Raw genomic sequence first — 19,015 nt, forward strand, 5'->3', positions numbered from 1 at the left:
GAGAGAACAAGACAAGAGTGGGGGGAAAGTAAGGGAGAGGACTTTTAGACAGTATGAAGAAAGAAATGTTGGTTGTCAAAGGTGACATGAATGAAGTTTAGCCAGAAATCAGAGAAGATGGACATCTTTCAAAGCAAAAAACATCTTCAGAGATTCAAAAATATTTCTTTAAACAAGCAGAGAAGAGAAACAGCCTAGAAAGCAGATTCTCCACTTCAGTCAGACAACTCATGCAGTAAAGAAGATTTATTCCATATTTCTTTTAGCTTGGCATAAGGCTCCGTTCACATACATAAAACAAAGATCTCCATAGAAAACTTTGGGTATTAAACCACCCCTAACGGGGCTCACAGGGGGAAGCTGGGGAGGAGGGTGGGCTGACGAACGCAGAGCTCGCGAAATGGAAGAAGAGGATTAGACCGCACCTGGACTTAAGTAGGACGCTGAACAGGTGAGTTGATGAGACTGAACCGCCCGCAGGGGGGAGTAACCAGGTGAACGCACTGCTCGAGTTGCCTGCCAGAAATGCTCCCAGCGTCGTTCACTTTGTAAAAGAGGAGCATTAGTGTCCCTTCATTTCCCTGCAGAAAGGTCCAGGTTTATGTTGGAGCATTTAAGTGTAAGTGCTTTTGAGGTTGCAGCCAAATCTTTAATTTTTATCAATCAAACTCAAACAATCAAAGTTTATTTATAAAAAAAAGCACTTGTCATACTAGCACAACTCCCAAGAACACTGGTTGTAGATGTGCTGAAAAATGGCACAAACATTGTTTAGGATGATCACCCGAGGAAATGTTGCCTCTTTGCCCATAGAAGTTTGTTTAGTTGCCTGGGGTTGTAACAACAGCTGGTTCCACTGCTGAAAGCCCCTCCCCCCCAGGCTGCTACCTTTATTCGTCATCCCATATCATCTCCATTTAAATCTGCTGATCCCTTCTTTGACGTGCTGTGGTCTTTTTCTTCTCTCTCAGTGCTGGCTCTTCCTCAACTCCATCACCTCATCCCGGATGGGGAGCTCACTACGATTAAAATCACACGGTCAGACCCTTCAGACCCTTTGGCAATCAGCATCGTTGGTGGAAACGAGACTCCTCTGGTTCGTATCCTGATCCAAGACATCTACAGGGAGGGTGTCATCGCTCGGGATGGCCGCTTGCTGCCCGGGGACATGATCCTGAAGGTAAAAGAGATTCCTAAAACAGTAAGACAGTGAAATCTTTGGACCCCTTCTAAAACAGCACTCCTGTTTCTGCTTCAGGTGAACGGCATTGACATAAGCAACGTTGCTCATTGCTTTGCCGTGTCAATCCTAAAACAGCCGGCCCAACTTCTGCGGCTAACTGTGCTCAGAGAACAGCGGCATCATTACCGTTCCCACTCACAAAGCCACCCACACGGCCATGGCCACGAGGTTCTCAGTGGGCACCAATCCCACGGCCTACCTCCCCCAATGAGAGATGACAGCATCCACGTGGTCCTGAATAAAAATGCCCCACAGGAACAGCTGGGCATTAAGCTGGTGCGGCGGCCAGACGAGCATGGAGTTTTTATCTTTCATCTGCTGGAGGGCGGCTTGGCAGCACGTGACGGACAGTTGTGTATAGGTGACCGCGTGCTAGCCATCAATGGGCACGATCTGCGTTACGGGGCACCAGAGCATGCTGCCCTGCTTATTCAGGTCAGTCAAAAAGAGGAAAAGCAACAGACATTAGTGTCACAGAGAATGTTCTCAGTCATGACAGATTTGGTAAAAACGACTGCAGACCACAAGCAACAGCCTTCTGTGCTAAGCTGCATCTCTGAGGTATTAAAGATAATTGTGGTGATTCAAACTAATTGTGTTGTGTTGTTCTCCTGTGTCTGCACCCATTGCAGTTAACAGTGCTTGGGGGGCGCTCCTCCTAATGGTTGGGGCCTCTGGTTCCTGGTTGATGCCAGTCAGTGATGGCGTGTGTTTGGTTAATTGTGGGTAATTGCTGTGTGGTTGCCACTAACAGTGCAGCGTCTCTGGGCTCAGAGTTCCTGTTGGAGCAGTCTGTCTGGCTCTTCTGGGTCTCTGTGGAGCCACAGTTTTCTGTTAGCATTCACTTTCAGTCAGAGATGAAGAACTGGCTCAGAAGAAATTAAATTAGTTCAATTAGAACAATAATGGTCTGACTAATTCAGGACTCAGTGTTAGACAGGCCAGTGCAATTCTCCATAGAAGGGCTGCAGCCATCAGGCTGTGTGGTTTGGACACTTGATGTGAATGTGTGAATGAAAAAGATCATGAATGACAGACAGTACAGGTGAATGTCAAAACATATTTCCTCTTTTATGATTCGACCACTTCACGAGAAAACTCTGTTTATATCTTTTAGGCAAGTGAGCAGCGTGTCCATTTTATAGTGTCTCGTCAAATCTGCTCCCCAACTCCAGACATCCCCCAAGAAGCTCCGTGGGGCATGGAAGGCCCCCCACCATACTCCCCTGTGGATATGGAGCTAACCCTACTGGTGAGGAGCACCCAATGGCAGACACACAAAAAACATGATATAAAGAGGGCAGCTTTGTTCCATCAACTCCACTTCCCATGATAAATATTCCCTTTGAGGCGCAAATCATCTGTGGACTTATTATTGTTGCATTAAAGCCAAGTGTGTCATTCAGCCAGAACAGCTGAAGAGCAGACTCCTCTCACACTGCATTCAGATCCATCAAACAGCTTTTTGTCTGGATGCATGCTCTACAGGGTTCATCTTTCCTTTGCATCTCCAATTATGTTCCAATAAAAAGCTTAGCAGTCTGATATGATAAACTAACATTTAACTAACTGATTAATTTGTAGCTAAATACTTTGTTGTTAAAAAAATGTAATTATCTTCCCAAGAAGTAGGTCAGAGAATCAAAGGTTTCCTGGTTAGTGGATTATTTTGCAATTATTGTTCAAAAGAAATAAAAAAATTCTTTGACAAACAACCTTAAAGTATGACTGCATATTAGAGCCACCGTAAAAGACAAATAATAAATAAGTAAAGTTTATGAGAATTAAGTCATAAAATTACGAGAAAAAAAAGTCGACATACCAGAATAAAGGTAATTTTATGATAAAAAAGTAAAAAGTTGTTTTTTTTATAAATAATGTAATGTCATAAACATAAAGCTGTTAATTAACAAGAAAAAGTAAAGCAGATTCCACATTATTATTTATTTGTCCAAGCTAAATGTAACTTTTTTTTTTAAAGTGTGACTTCTTGAAAGATAAACGTATAACTTAATTATCTTAAATTATTTATTTTTTTGGCATAATTGAACTGTTTTATCTCCTGATTTATGACTTTATTCTCATATATTTGTTTCTTTTTCTTTTTTTATGGTGGCCTCAATACTCCATCCTATTAAATTAATATAAATTCTCAAGGAAAATGGTTAAATAATCATCAGAGAAACTCATTTATGAAACCATCTCAACAAGGAATCCTAATAATTTGATCAATTTCTGTTTACAAAAAAATGTTAAAACAATCTAGGATCCAAAAAGTGAAGATTGGTCGGTGTTCTGGTGGCAGTTTTGTGAGAAGCTGCTTAGCTGACCAGGTGACAGAGTAAGGAATTATGTTTTGACTAACATGAAAATGTTTTCTTACAAAGGACAAAAATAATGTCAAAGATTGCATCATTAAATGCATCTTCCTTCTGCTCCTTTTCATTTATCTGCTGTTACATTGGTTTTTACATTGGTGCTGTAATCATAACGTAAATCTAGATGCAAGAAAAATTCATATAAATTTGTTGAACTATTGACAGGTTTTAGCTTTTCGTTTGTCTCAATGCTTCTCACAATCCAAGACAACAGTGGCATGTGATGTGATCACATAAAATGTAATGAACCGTAAAATGGAAACAGTTCATTAATATTACATAATGACTCTTTTTGCAGCTTAGAACATAGAATCCGTACTTAATCACAAAAACCTACAGATTCAAATGATTTTTATCTTAAATATATGCATTTATTTTTAGTTTTTAAGCACTGCTTTGATGCCATCTCCATTTATGTTGTGAGAAGTAAAGCTGCAAAAAACAATTGTGCTAAAGAAATTGGCTTAATGTTGTGCCTCAAACATTCAGCTGCAGAAGAGAAACACTCTGCATTTGGGAATTTTGCATGGCTAACATTTTATATTCAAAATGTGGAGCTCTAAAGAGTCTAAGTGCCAGTTTACATCCAGAAGTGTTTTTGCAGGTATGTGCTGCACTAGTAAAATCTGGCAGACTTTATTAGGGCACACCGGGACACATGGAGCTGTTACCATGGCGACTGAGAGTAAATTCTGTTTGAAACAGAAATGAGGAGTCATTTCAGCTTCCTGATGTCCTACACTTTTTATCACCATACATTATACTTGACCTGCTATGCTAATGAGGTCATCCATCAATTAGCTATCATCCTGACGGTTATTGCAGTCCTGCAGCACCGCAAGGATGGCATCATGTGACACCTCAAATCTTTATCTCAAGTCTCCGGGATAAACAGACATATACATATGCAAATGTACTCATCCAGAATTAGATGATGTACCCTATAGAACAGGGGTGTCAAACTCATTTTCACCGAGGGCCACATCAGCATAGTGGCTGTCCTCAAAGGGCCAGATATCATTTAATGAAAAATAAATGTACCAACTCCTTAATGTTAAGTAACTCAGTTATTCATTATAACTTTTTAAAGTGACAACTACAGTTGCATAATAAACATATGTTTGCTTGTTACTCTAGCATAAATCCTTTACATTTGATTCTTTCAGGTTATTTATATGGACAGTGTTTAAGTCCTAATGTATAGTTGCCCAATCCGATATTTTAAGTCAGATTCCCCCTAGATATGAATGAATACACACCAATTTTTGTTTTTTAATTTAAGAAATTAAAAACGTTTATGCTCTCGCGGGCCACATAAAATGACATGGAGGGCCACATTTGGCCCCCGGGCCTTGAGTTTGACACATGTGCTATAGAAGATGACCTTGCTGTGAGCCAATATCATGTTTGGAGTGGTGTTTTATTAGAACACCCCACAGGGGCTAAGAATGGTTGAGATGCTCTAATGTCAGAACTGATGTCTTGTAAAGGACTCCTGTCAGAAGCCTGCGTGCTACGAGAAGACAGTTACTCTGACTAAAGAGCCGTATGACTCCCTGGGCATGACGGTGGCAGGTGGCATGTCCAGCCGAGGGTGGGATCTCCCCATCTATGTCACCAACGTGGATCCTGATGGAGTGGTGGGACAGGAAGGCTCCATCCGCAAAGGTTTGAAACCCTCAGTAACAATATGCAAAGTGACCACATAGAGTTCACATTGTGTACGTAATGGAAGTCAGTAAGAGTTAGAATGGGTTTAGTTGCTGTTGTGACAATCAGAGGAACATTAAAGCACGCAACTCCTTTAGCAAGACAAAGAGAAGATGATTGATGAAGAATGAAAATCTTTGTGTCATTATGAAGGTTTTTCATCTCGTCCTGATGTGATCCGGTGCAAAGCTGACTTAATTTGACACATTTAATCACAGTGAAACACAAACCGAGCAGAGATGTAGAAGCGTTAGATAAAAATTCTTCCAGCACATCATTTTTTGTTGATGTGGGGTCAGGCCTGACACGACACAACAAAGTGTATAAATAGAGAGATTTCACCTTAATGCAGCTGAAAGAGTCTTGACACGGGTGATAGCAGCAATCTGTCCTCAGATAGAAACACATCAAGACATGTTAATGTGCATCCCCCTCCCATTCTGCTTCAGCTGTGTTTAGGAGAGGAGGGGGAGAAGGCGGCAGCATGAAGGCTTCAGGAAACCTTTGTTTCCGATTTGAATTTATGGGATGCAGCAGCAGATGTTCCTGTTTGTGGGCTTATGAAACGTGTTTGTGTGGTGTAATGGAGCTTCTATTTAAATTAGAATATCCTCGCAGGGCAAATGTGTCCTTTGGGCTCTCAGTAGTGAGGTGAGGTGGACTGTGCTGTTTGTGTGCACACTACTTTACTCTCTGAACAGCCTGTAATGCACAGGTGGCAATTTGTTGTCAGGCCTTTGTGTTGCAGCTGGGGGGTTCATGAATATTACATTGGTAAACAATGAGTCCATGTCCTGTGATGTCTTGTACAAAGAATGAGCCTGCTGTGCGTCTCCTCCACAGGAGACATTTTGCTGAACGTGAACGGGTTGGATCTGACGGGGGTCACTCGGAGTGAGGCCGTGGCCAACCTGAAGAACACCTCTTCTCCTGTTGTGCTCAAGGTCTTAGAGATGCGTCCTCCTGAGGAGAGCTTGCAAGAGTTCCCCCTCCCACCCTGTCTCACACCCTCACCCACAGACAGCATCAAAAGCCCGGTGCCTAACGATGACTACTCACCTTTGTGGGTGTCCTGGCTCCAGCTTCCCAGGTCAGCGCCAACTCTGTGTCTGTATTAAAGTCACCTTTGTTTGACAAACTCTTTCTGGTTCTTCTTAAAAGTCAACTTCACAGACATTCAATGGTTCTGTTTGCAAAAAACCTTGTTGACTGATTTTATTGTTCATTTTGCCCAAACTTTATAACAAGAAGCTGTGAGTTTCAGTGTAATGACAGCTGTAAGTGGACACAGTATGGAAATACTGCAGAAATACTAATCCATCTTTAGAAGTCAGAAGCTGCGGTCTGCCTCGACAACACGCATTCAAGCTAAGAGGACTTGACTGCATACATCAATGGTCAGAACCTGAGGTCCTCGACCGGAACTGGAAGCCCCCCATAGCACTCGAAAAAAACTTTATTTCAACTGGTAACCCTAACAGTTACAGTCTTTCCTGTTTTAAGCTTTAATAAAAGATTTACTTTTACAATTCTGAACACTTTTGCGTTAGGGTTAGGGCAGAGGGGGCCACTGAGGGCCGCATTCCTGCATGTTTTCCAATATCCCCAACTCTGGCATGTTCTGATTGGCTGGACACACCTGAACCAGGTAATCAGCCATGAGTAGGGCAAGAATATCTGGAAAACATGCAGACACACCAGCCCTGGAGGCCTGGAATCGCCCACCCTGGGTTAGGGTAATTGCCATTTCTGGCAGATGATGTCAAGTGCCATCTTGTCTGCAGCCAGGCCTTCCTGTTCGAGCGGCCACCTCCAATGAAAAGTCTATGTAAACATAAATATGTTTATGCATCTTTAGGTCTTCTGCATTCTAAACTGTTGCGGTCATGTGTAGCTATATAAGTTTCATGAACGGTTTCGGGCTGTACATACAAAACATACGTCCATAGAACACACGTATCAAAGTGAAACAATGTGGAACTTTGACCAATAAGGGACTCTGAATCGGTAGTGACAAACGGATGGTGACCTTTTCAATTCACTGACATGCAAATAGTTTAAAAATGAATCATTGAGGAGAAATTGATAATTGTGGGGAGTATATGACACCAAGGCCAAATTTAAATAGCTTTCCTACCCCTACGTATTCCACCTAGCCCTATACATTAATCCCTCCAAGTGGAGAGATACGGAAAAAATACTGTAGTGTCTTTAAATTTGGACTTTACTACCGTTTGATGACCTCATCAATAGTCGCTTGTCATCTACATCATCTAGCTACCAGCACTCGGAAAATACACAACATTGGTTTTATAACTTTAAAAAGTCATGGAAAAACAAAAACTCAATACTTACATTTAATTGTAAACCGCTTCAGAGCAAACCCAGGTGTAGAAATGTGTTTCTCTTCCACCCACAAGTGGGACGTTGATCACGCTACCACCGGAGGGATTGTTTAGTCCCTACTGCTCCTCTGTAACCCTTGTGCTATCCTATAGGCACTTTAACATTGGGAGTTGGGTCATCTAGACCCACTAGACAGTGCTCTGAACCTTTTTTCTTCAATGATTTGTGATCTTCACTGGTGTCCATGGATTACATGAAATCTTTCCACCTTCATCCACCTTTGTCATGGTAGGGAGAACACCTCAGTGGAAGGGGGGGGGGGTCATCTAAGACAGCACAAGGGTTAAAAAACACACTTTTGACCCCAGTACAGCTTCAAATGGTCCTAAAATTGGAGCAATACATTAGGGAGGAGCCAAAGGGTTACCCTAACTGTAGGTGACTGACATGCGCTAGTAAACGTTAGGAAAGACAAAGGCGAAGAAGCCCCTCTCTCCTTGTCCAGTGTGAACACTGTGGGCTAAACCCTTGTTTAAGTTCGGGTCCTTGTGTGTTTGTAGATTAAGGTTTAACTTATAAAGACAGGAAAAAGATGTGTGGCACACAAGTTTTTAGTGCAGGTCAGGGAAAGCCATGGATCTGCATCACAGCAACTATTTACATAAGAAAAATGTAAAAATGACATGATAAATGGTGTGCTCTGTTATTACTACCTGGTCAAAGAAGGTCTGTTGAAATATGAGAATGGGCTGCAGACCTGCGATGAAGTTCAGCTGCTCTGGGAATATACAGGTTTTTGCTAATCGATGTTCCACATTTGTTAAATTTAGATCACTAATCACGAGAAATTTTTTGAATTATTTTCTTTTAGCAATAAAATTTGAGTTCACTTGAAGTCTCAAAGCAAATGAAATCAAAATGTTAAATTCCAAAATTCAAAGGCGATACCCAGTCAAACATTTTTTAGAAGTTTTGATTTACAGTAAGAGTCTGGCAAAGACTCATTATAGTTTATAATATAATATCTATAGTTTATAGAGGCTTAAAAAACCATTTGTCAGTCACACATTTTGCCACTTAAAAAGCTGAGTTTGTTCATCATAGAAACACCACATAACATAAAAAAAAGAATCCAGAAAATTGCCTTGTTTGATTTTTGAAGAATTTTTATGTATGATGGAGCTGAAAAAAAGGATGTATGTCCTACAAAACAAACAGGAATTCGGATCCTCACAGACTGCTGTTATTTCTGTAGGAAGTTCTACTGTCCTCCACTGATTACCTGAAATAATGTCACCTGTTTGAACTGGTTATCTGTTTAAAAGACACCTGTCTACACTCTTAAACAGTCCGACTGCAACTTTCCACCATGACCAAGACCAGAGAGCTGTCAAAGGACACCAGGGACTAGATTGTAGATCTGGACCAGACTGGAATGAACCAATCTACAATAGTAGGACAAGAGTAATAGCAATTATTAGAAAATGGAAGAAATACAAGATCACTGACATTCTCCCCCCATCTGGAGTTTCATGGAAGATCTGACATGGTGGCACAAATGATCTAGAGAACGATGAGGAAACAGTCCAGAACTACACAGACAAACTGGTCAGTGACCTGAAGAGAACAGGGACCAAAGGTTACTATAGTAACACATGGCACCATCATGGCATTCTGCAGTTCTTGAAAGGTAACCCTGCTTAAACCAGCACATGGAAATAATTTCAAATCCATCGCCCAGGCAACAAGACAGTGGATACGTAAAAAGCATCTCAAGGTTCTGGGACAGTCTGGACCTCAATCCAATAAAGAATAAGTGGAGGGAGTTAAAGGTCTTAGATTTCAAGCAACAGTTCCTGAGAAGATCTGATGGACTAAAATATAATCTTTGAAAATCAAAACAATGTGATTTCCTGGATTTTTTTTTACATTCTTTCTCTGCCAAATGAAGTGTTTCTAGGATGAACATTACAGACAAGAATCAGCTTTTTATGCTTCAAAATTTGTGACTGACAAATACTTTTTTGCCTCCCTGTTTGGGTAGTTTAAAAAAAAGTTTGATATTTGATAAAACTCCCAAAGGAGCAAAGTCCTTAAACAAAACTGAGAACCAAAATGCCTCACATTATCAGTCAAAGAGGAGCCAAAAGATTATTGCAGCCGAAGGGAGCTTGAAAGAGTCAGAGGCTAAATGTCCTTGGCTAAAGCTTCAATGAAAGTGAGGCTTTGCTCAGCGGCAAGCCCACAACAGAATGTAAGACATTTCATTGGTTCAGGTAAAGTCCAAAGTTTAACTTAAGCAGATGCAAAAGAGATGTCCTTTTGTTCCTTTAAGAATATTCCCATGCCAGAACCCCAAGGGAAGGTGTTTTAAAAACTGTGGAGGGGGGGATTTGCTAAAAGTATAATAAATACATACATTTGCCATCCATTGTTCAGATTTGTTTTTCATTTTTGCTCAGTCTGGGGGTAATGAATTACTTGTGAAATTAAATGTTTGGTACGTCAACATTTTATTGACCTTATTTTCAGGACCTGACAAAGAAAAATCTAGATACCAAAAAAACTTAAAAAACAAAAAGAAACAAGTGTTAAGTGTCAAACATTTATTTATGCTCTCCCCCTTCTCCCATGCAGACATCTGTACTACTGCAAAGACATCGTTCTGCGGAGGAACACGTCGGGTAGCCTGGGCTTCAGCATTGTGGGGGGTCAGGAAGAAATGAACTGCAATCAATCCTTTTTTATCCGTTCCATTGTTGAAGGAACACCTGCTTACAACGACGGGCGAATAAGGTATTGAGGTGACCCCCATCCAAAAATGTTTTTGGCATGAGTGAAACGTTTAGGGTTTCACTCTGCCTTGTTTTTCTGCAGATGCGGGGACATCCTACTGGAGGTGAATGGGAAGAGCACCTGGGGCCTGACCCACACAGCCTTGGTTCGCCTCCTGAAGGAGCTTCGGGGCAGGATCACTCTGACCATTGTCTCCTGGCCGGGCAGCCTGCTGTAACGGCACCCCAGCCTCCCTGCACTGCTTCTGTGATAATGACCAAGGGATGTGGAGGCAGAGCTTGCATCGGCAGACTGTCCTTAGACTTCTTGGAGAGAGAAAAAGGACAGAGGAAGGCAGACACTGATTTCTCTTCAGGGATTTGACCAGAATCTGGGAGGGTGATCAAAACAAAACTGAACTGTGAGCAAAAGTTTAAGTTGCCCCTCCAGGAATGCTGAAATGGGAGGATCCAAGCCTGCCACTTTTCTGAATGGGATGTTGCGAGATGTTATTTACTTACAGAACATTGTCATTGTCTGGAATAACATCCAGTGAGTGGGCTGGGAGGAGAAGAGGAGACAACTTGTTGCCAACTCCAATAGATATATTAGGATATGTGTTAAGTTGGACTCACATTTCTTTATGTACTGTAAAAATGCTGGTTGTTGAAAACAGTAACAGTCCAATCACTTGTAATATGTTTTTTTTGGTTTATTGTATGGCCTTCAAACGTAGGCTTTATTCTGTTTGTACTGACAGTGGTTCTCATCTGTTAAACTAAAGACTCGTTGCCAAGTACTAGTCTGTGAGGTTTTTCTGTTTTCTCAGAAGCTATTCTTAATAAAGAAAACAATTGGCAAAGCAGGTCTATGACAACATAAAAGGATCAATGTGTTCTTAACATGTTGAAGTGACATTTAATTAGGTGACATTGTGGAGGCCTTACAAAGTTTCTTACTTTTAAGAAAGAAAAAGCTATAACTGTTCCTGTGCATCACTGGATGGTCTATCTCCTGTGGTTCTGTTTGTCACGCTTCGGCCTGTGTAGTTTATCTGATGGTACATGACCATAAAAGACTAATAAAGCTGTTCCAAAACCTGTTGTGTGGTTTAAACTTTTCACTTGTATCTTCACAAGTACAACACAAGTACAAAAGACATGAAGCAAAGCAACAAAATCTTTCTGCAAAACTCATGAGGTTTTCCTCTAAAATCAACTTTAGTCTTCAAAAATGTTCAAAAGATCAAATAATTGTTTGCATTGTAAAATGACATCAAAGTCATTCTTTCCTGTTAAATCAGGAACATTTCATTGTTCTTCCTGGTCAGCACAGTCTGTTGTGGAGCTGTTTTTTTACGTCTTGTTTTTTCTTCTTTTTGCATCTTTTACCATGGTCCTATCTTCAAATTTCCTGCTGCAGCTTCCCTGAGTGCTGCTGATGAGATAAATAGAAAAAAAGACCAATTGATTAATAGTTCTACTGTGTGTCTTTTAGAGTGTGTGTTTAGATGGACCTGTGTGAAACTCTGTCAGGCTTCCAGCTTCTGTCTTTCCTTCTGTTTTCTCCCATGATGTCTTTGAAGCTGCAGCATCTGTGGCTCTCATCCTTGGAGCTCCTGGCCTTTGTTTGCTCCTTCACTCTGTAGAGGACATTTTTCTTGTGGACTAATGTATGTACGTATATGGTCAATTTTCTAATGCAACAAGTGAAAAGTTTCAATTCACAAAAACAAACCTGCAGCTCTCCAGTGTCAAGCAGTGAGGACTAAGGGGAGTAAAAACTGTAGCCTTATTCAATTCAATTCAATGTTTTTTATAGAGCACAATATCACAACACAGTTGTCTCAATGGGCTTCATACTGGCAATTGTACAAAACATAAAATCACCTATAAAATACACTAGCTGACTAGTGTCACTAGCTAAACTAAACGAAAGAGACTAAACTAAACTGGGCATCCCTTAGACCAGGGGTGTCAATTTCATTTTCACTGAGGGCCACATCAGCATAGTGGCTGTCCTCAAAGGGCCAGATATAACTTATACATGTAACTAAATGTAATGAAAATAAATGTAACTACTCTTTAATATTAGATAACTCATTTATTTATTTATAATAACTTTTTGAAGTGACAATTACAGTTGCATAGAAACATGTGTTTGCTTGTTCCTCTAGCATAAATCATTTTACATTTGATTCTGTCAGGTTAGGTTATGTGGACAGTGTTTAAGTCCTAATGTATAGTTGCCCAATCTGATATTTCAAGTCTGATTCCCCCTAGATATGAATAAATACACACCAATTTTTATTTGAAGAAATGAAAAACTTTTATGCTCTCGCGGGTAGAGAGCTCTGACGTGTCGGATTTTTGATCACCGCTGTGATGAACCACCAGGGGGCGCGGTATTGCGGTCAACCGCAAGCCCCCCCCCCCCCCCCCCCCAAAAGAACCACAAAATCCCCTGGCGGCCGCATCAGAAATAAATACAATTGTAACATAGTATTCTTTATTAACTTATTAACAAATAACAATAACAGTAACAACTAACTACTACCTATCTAACTAATGAACTAACTATATAGGTGTTGTAGATTGACTGGGACTGTGTGAGCGCGCCGCATCGTGTGTAGGACTAGGAGGAAGGTGCGCAGATGTGTGTTGGGGCGCGTGTTGATTCTTCTGCAGTGGACCGCTCTCTAGCTGCACGCGAGCTTCACCTGTGCTCTCTGGTACAGACATCTTCTCAGAATATTAGATATTGCCCAGTAATAAACAGACTGCAGACACTTTGGAAACTTCTGCTGTAGAATGAGGATGTGTGCCTCTGAAAGCGCGCGCCCGTGTGTGTAAAGGGAGCCGCGTGTCACGTGCAGCAGAGGCAGTGAGAGCGCCACGAGAGAGAGTGACAGGTGCGGTGGGAGAGGAGGAGAGAACAGTCTGAAAGAAAGAAGGAAAGTCTGAACACAGGACTAGCAGAAAAAGTAAATTATCAGCAAAGATGAAGGTGTTTAATGTGTTTATTATAGTTCAAATCACGCACCATATGCAGAACTTTCAACAAAAAAAAGTGCGCTGATGCGGTGATGAGGTCATCGTCACAGCTCTACTTGCGGGCCACATAAAATGACATGGCGGGCCACATTTCGCCCGCGGTCCTTGAGTTTGACACGTGCCTTAGACCCTCCTTCTCTGTGAGGACAGGCGATGTACCAGAACTCTTAGAGAAGAATGAGCTTATCTAACCCTGCAACTACATATTTAAATAGTCCAGCAGATGGGCTTCACCCAGATAGAATTGCGGGATGGCTGGGGGCGAGATGAAGCAGATGCAATGTCCACGGCCAAGGTCAGGAGCACAGAAGACCTAACTGGAATCTGGAATCTCTCCCGCTCCCCCCAATATTAATTTAATATAATTTTATTCTAAACCCACATAAGCCACAGCAGGGGGAACGGGCCGTCCTGGCCCGGTTTATAAAACAATTTTCCCTCTGCGGATAAATATGTATAATGGATGTAATGAAAATTATAATTATTGCCCCAAAGTTCATTACAGTATGTTAAGTAATGGGGGCAATAAGTTAAATATTCTCTGATTTTTACTATATAGTCTGATAATAATCTTGTCCAAAGAGGAATGTTTTCAGTCTAACTTTGAATGTAGAAACTGAGTCGGCCTCTCTTACATGAGCTGGGAGTTTATTCCATAAGACAGGGGCTTGGTGGCTAAACGCTCTACCTCCAACCGTACTTTTACTAATTCTAGGAACCACAAGCAGTCCTGCATTTAGTGAGTGAAGTGTTCTGATTGGATGGTAAGGGACTATGATATTAATATAGGACGGGGCCATTCCATGTAAGGCCTTATAGGTTAACAGGAGGATCTTGAACTTGATTCTGGAATCAACTGGGATCCAGTGAAGTGAAACTAACACAGGAGTGATGTGATCTCTTCTGCTGGTTCCAGCTAACAATCTAGCTGCTGTATTCTGAACAAGCTGGAGACTTCTTAAGGAACTCTTAGGACACGCTGCTAACAAGGAGTTACAGTAATCCAGGCTCGACGTAACAAATGCATGGATGAGTTTTTCAGAATCACTTTTAGAAAGTATATTTCTGATCTTAGCTATGTTGCGCAGATTAAAAATGTAGTTTTACAAGCCTGTGATCAACCAACATTACCTATTAAAGCTGCAAATGCATTTCCTTTTCTTTAACTTGTCTAACAGCTGAGTAAATAGATAAGAGCTGAACGCCTCTTGTGTTGGACATATTTTATTGCTACAACATGGGATAATGAATCCTCTAACACACCAGATGTATTTGACTAAACCACTTTTGTAATTCAGACTAAACTCTACTTATTTTAATTATATTTTTAACCATTTTCTGATGGATCGGAGGAAAAAGAAGAGGAAAGGACTGTTGGGGGGGGGGGGTGATGATTATAGAAGGGGGGGGTGAAATCATGATGCATTACAAATCATTAAGCAACAAGTTGCTGGAAGTTCATAATCATTGCTGTCAGGTTTAGAAGTATAATAAATGTAATGGGGGCGGGGCTTGTCCACATGCACTTGTGTGTTACAAACATACCTGTTGCCTCCAGCAATGTTCACATACAAACATGTCAACATGGAGACGATACAACTACAGCTCACACGCATACTTATGCCTTCAGACCAACAAGTGAAACATTTCATTCAGTCATGCAAACTATTTGTGCAAAGATGAGCTAACACCTGTGCTCAAGTGAATGTTTCTGTTCTTGGAAAGGAGGATGATGGAATGTAGAAAGAAGGAGGGAGAGTGTCCAGTCATCCCCACTCCAAGGCCTCCGCTGAAGCAGCAGCGGCAGCCAGAACCCCCCAACAGCACCACGGTAGCCAATAGAGAAAATAAAAATATCACGGTAATAAGATTTTCATTTTTACCGTGGCTACCTTGCCCATAAGGGACAGAGGCAGGTTGGTCCAGCGGGTTAGATCGTCCTGTATGCTTTTCAGTAACGACGTGTAGTTTAGCTGCACCAGTTCTAATAATTTGGGGGAGACATGAAAACCTAGATATTTGACATTGCCTGATTTGACTAGTAGAGAGAGTATTTGCTCTCAGTGGTAATAAAACTGATTTATTCCAATTAATTGAGTAGTCTGAGATGGAGGAAAAATCATTAACAATTGCTGTTGCTTCATTTAAAGTACGGGAGTTATTTAAAAAAAAGTATTATGTCGTCTGCATGAAGACTGATTTTATGATGGTTGTGTTTGGTTTTATTCCTTTAATGCTCTCATTCTGTCTTATTGCTGCGGCTAGGGGCTCAATAAATATAGCAAAAAGAGAAGGAGAGAGTGGGCAACCTCGTCTGGTTTCTCTTCCCAGAAAAAAACTGTCAGAAGTCTGTTTTTTAGTTCTAACTGATGCATTGGGGTTGTGATATAATATTTTAATCCAGTCAATGAACGATTCCCCAAACCCAAACTTTTGGAGGGCGGCAATGTAGAGTTTCATGTTGGCCGCCTGTGTGCTCCGCACAGGTTTGCCAATTTTTCGCCCGCAAACAGCCTGTATTCACCCTAAGATCCCACTGTGACACTGGTGTAACAACCACTTTGAACACCCCAGTCTCTTCCTTATGAAGCTCCATGTCTGAATTTAACTCAATAATTCCCTAAGTGACATGTACTAAACATCCATGTGATAGTAATCTGATCTGAACAGGAAGTGGCTATCCCAAAATGCAATGCTAGCATGTGTGCAAATTTCGTGGAAGCAGCTAATTTCAAGAAGCTTTTTAAACACATTTAACAGTTTTAATGTTTTGATGACATGTTTAATACGACATTTACCTTCTCTGACCACATTTGTTGAAGTAAATTATATCAAACCAGTGACTGAAAAATTGCTGCGACATATATTTCATATCAGGCATTTAACTTTTAAATAAGAAAAAAAAAAGATGTGACGTATTCGTCAAAATAATAAAATTACTCTTTACTCAATTGATTTAAGTATACCAGTAATATTTACTTGAAATATTTCCTGGTGGTCAATTAAAAGTGTATTGAACATAAAGCAACACAATATATGGTATTTAGTTGCTAATACAAGATACAATTTTGTATATCAGTGAATTTTTTTATATCACCACATTTTACCCCAATCTGATCCCATAAAAACCTTAAATGCCTCATTCTTGTTTATCTACATTTCTTATTTCCATTAAATTTGTAGTTTAGAAAAGAAAAAAAACACAAAACTAAACAGAATCTACTAGAGGCCATCGTGGTAGATGATAGTGAGCTTGAGGAATGTGACGATAGGTCAAATGAAGACCTTGATGACACTCTCTACAATCCCAATAGCCAAGACAGGAAGAGCGACAACTCAAGTGAGTTTGGTGATTCCAACAGTAGTGAATCAAGTGCATCAGAAGGTTCTTGGAGAAGACGCTACGCAGGCATAGAGCAGCTTCACTTCTCAACTCTATTTACCGCATGAAAGCGTAAATATTGAGAAAAGCACTGGAAAAAAAAATCAGTGTCTGAGGAATATGAGGACCTGAGGAAGACGCTGGATTTCATGCTGGAGGAGGTTAAAGTTCTGAAGATTGTTTTACGGACAAATTCTGGACGCGCTCGAAGAGGTGAAGCAGGTCCAGGTTCTGCAGGAGCATTGTTTCAACAGGATGGACATAATTGAAAAACGAATGACCAAGAGCAGATCTACAGATCAAACGACGTGACAATCACGGCATTGAAAATCAAATCCCGGCCATACGCGCACGCAGTACTATGTAAAACTATAATGGGAATTAACTCAATAGGGGTGGGATTGTATGAGGTCGCTTGCCACTCCTTTTCAAGCAATAAATGAAGTGTTTCTTTACTTTAGTTAATGATCACTGTATTTAGTTAAGTATATGTGACTTAAATGTCTTTTTTTGTTTTATTTTCAGTTTTTTTAAGCTATGCATTTTATCATTTCTGTTATGAGTTTGATCAAGTGAATCCTTTATTGCTTTGACTACAATGTTTGAAATAAATCAATAAATCATACATCCATCGTACTACTACCAAACGTAAATTCAGGGCACCAAGGTAGATCTGGCTCAAGTAACAAACAATTTTCTTAGAGGAAGAAACATTATGAAACCCTGCCCTGACGTCCTTAAGTTACTCAAGGAACAAATACATTATAAAGTGGGCAGCAATCTGCACATCACAACAATATTGACACCACTGGAAATAATGATTGGCCTGTACCTGGGCATGGATCTTTGCAAAGGAAAGGTATCCTATGGTGGCTTTCATCATGTCATGTAATCGTTTTCAGAACATGCTGGGAAATCTGTATTTCACTGACGACTGATGAATTAAACAAGCGGGAAGAAGATGAGCATTGGAAGATCCAGTCATGGTTGGATATGCTTCAAAAACAATGCTTAGAATGGGCTGCACGGTGGCGCAGTGGTTAGCACTTTTGCCTAACAAAAAGGCCCTCAGTTCAAGTCCCAGCTGCAGGACCTGAAATCGAAGGACCCATCTGTGTGGAGCTTGTATGTTCTCCGCGGACATGTGTGGGTTTGGGTGTGCATGGGTGTGTGATTTGTGGCTGTGCGACAGACCCTAACCACGAAAGGACAAAACGGGTTTAGAAGATGAATGAATGCTTTGAAGTCACCCTGGAAGAGCACAATTCCATTGATGAGCAAATGGTGTCCTTCAGAGGGTCATACAGCCCAATAACACAGATAAGAGTTTGGAGCCACTGTTCTTCCTCAGGAATCCCGTGTGATTTTTAAATCTATGGAAGTGGAAAAAAAGTTTGGACTTGGGATGGGAGGTGATGATATGGTCAAGCTTTGTGAAACCCTCCCAACAAACCAACACTTCAAAGTATCACACCACCACCTGATGACGACCCTGACGAAGGCGGAAGGTATTCCACCGAAACATGTCGGTACGTTTTATAAAAAACAAACAAACCAGTGTCTGATAAAAAAATAATTTAAGTACGCAGTATAACTTATAGACACAATGAACCTCTTTGAATCATTAGCACACACTACAAAGTATCAACAATCTATTTTCTTCAGCACCACTGGTGCTTAACCTTCTTCAACGAAAGATCTACTTTGTGGGAACTTTGCGTAGCAATCGCTTGGCTGGGTGTCAGCTTAAAGAGGAGAAAGGTCTGGCCAAGAGAGGCAGAGGTTCTGTTGATGCCAGGGTTGAAAAAGAAGGCATAGTCATTGTCAAGTGGTCTGACAACAAATCTGTAACCCCGATCTCATGCAATGAGAGGCTCTGTGTAATTGAGCCTCAAGACAATACTTGACGCTGGAGCAAAGTAGACAAAGCATTTGTGGAAGTTAGGAGGCCACACATTGTAAAGTAATACAACACATAAATGAGAGGAGTAGACCTCCTTGATGCATGCATTGCAAGGTACAAGTACTACATGAGGTCACGGAGATGGTACATCTACCAGTTTTGGAACACCTTAGGTAGGTCTGGGGAGTGCATGATCTATCGCCGTGACTGCAAACAAAAGAGCTT

At 40.9% G+C, this 19,015-nt stretch overlaps 2 protein-coding genes across 6 annotated transcripts in view; one reads left to right on the forward strand and one right to left on the reverse strand.

Annotated features, from left to right (window-relative positions):
- The window catches only part of lnx1 (ligand of numb-protein X 1), a 42,428-nt gene extending 30,876 nt beyond the window's left edge, over window positions 1-11,552 (forward strand). For both annotated transcript variants that reach the window (XM_004067570.4, XM_004067571.4), the window contains 7 exons: window positions 972-1,180; window positions 1,259-1,678; window positions 2,361-2,495; window positions 5,112-5,289; window positions 6,175-6,421; window positions 10,315-10,473; window positions 10,555-11,552. In XM_004067570.4, the coding sequence (XP_004067618.1) occupies window positions 972-1,180; window positions 1,259-1,678; window positions 2,361-2,495; window positions 5,112-5,289; window positions 6,175-6,421; window positions 10,315-10,473; window positions 10,555-10,690 (1,484 nt within the window). In that variant the 3' untranslated portion in view covers window positions 10,691-11,552. The remainder of the gene's footprint in view (window positions 1-971; window positions 1,181-1,258; window positions 1,679-2,360; window positions 2,496-5,111; window positions 5,290-6,174; window positions 6,422-10,314; window positions 10,474-10,554) is intronic.
- fip1l1 (factor interacting with PAPOLA and CPSF1) overlaps window positions 11,348-19,015 on the reverse strand; it is a 30,434-nt gene continuing 22,766 nt past the window's right edge. For 3 of the 4 annotated variants that reach the window (XM_020702868.2, XM_020702871.2, XM_011473196.3), the window contains 2 exons: window positions 11,969-12,094; window positions 11,348-11,889 (listed from right to left, as the gene is read on the reverse strand). In XM_020702868.2, the coding sequence (XP_020558527.1) occupies window positions 11,808-11,889; window positions 11,969-12,094 (208 nt within the window). In that variant the 3' untranslated portion in view covers window positions 11,348-11,807. The remainder of the gene's footprint in view (window positions 11,890-11,968; window positions 12,095-19,015) is intronic. The other variant, XM_020702870.2, reaches the window with a different exon arrangement.

This window comes from Oryzias latipes, chromosome 4, assembly GCF_002234675.1.
Source record: "Oryzias latipes chromosome 4, ASM223467v1".
NCBI classification, from domain to species: domain Eukaryota; kingdom Metazoa; phylum Chordata; class Actinopteri; order Beloniformes; family Adrianichthyidae; genus Oryzias; species Oryzias latipes.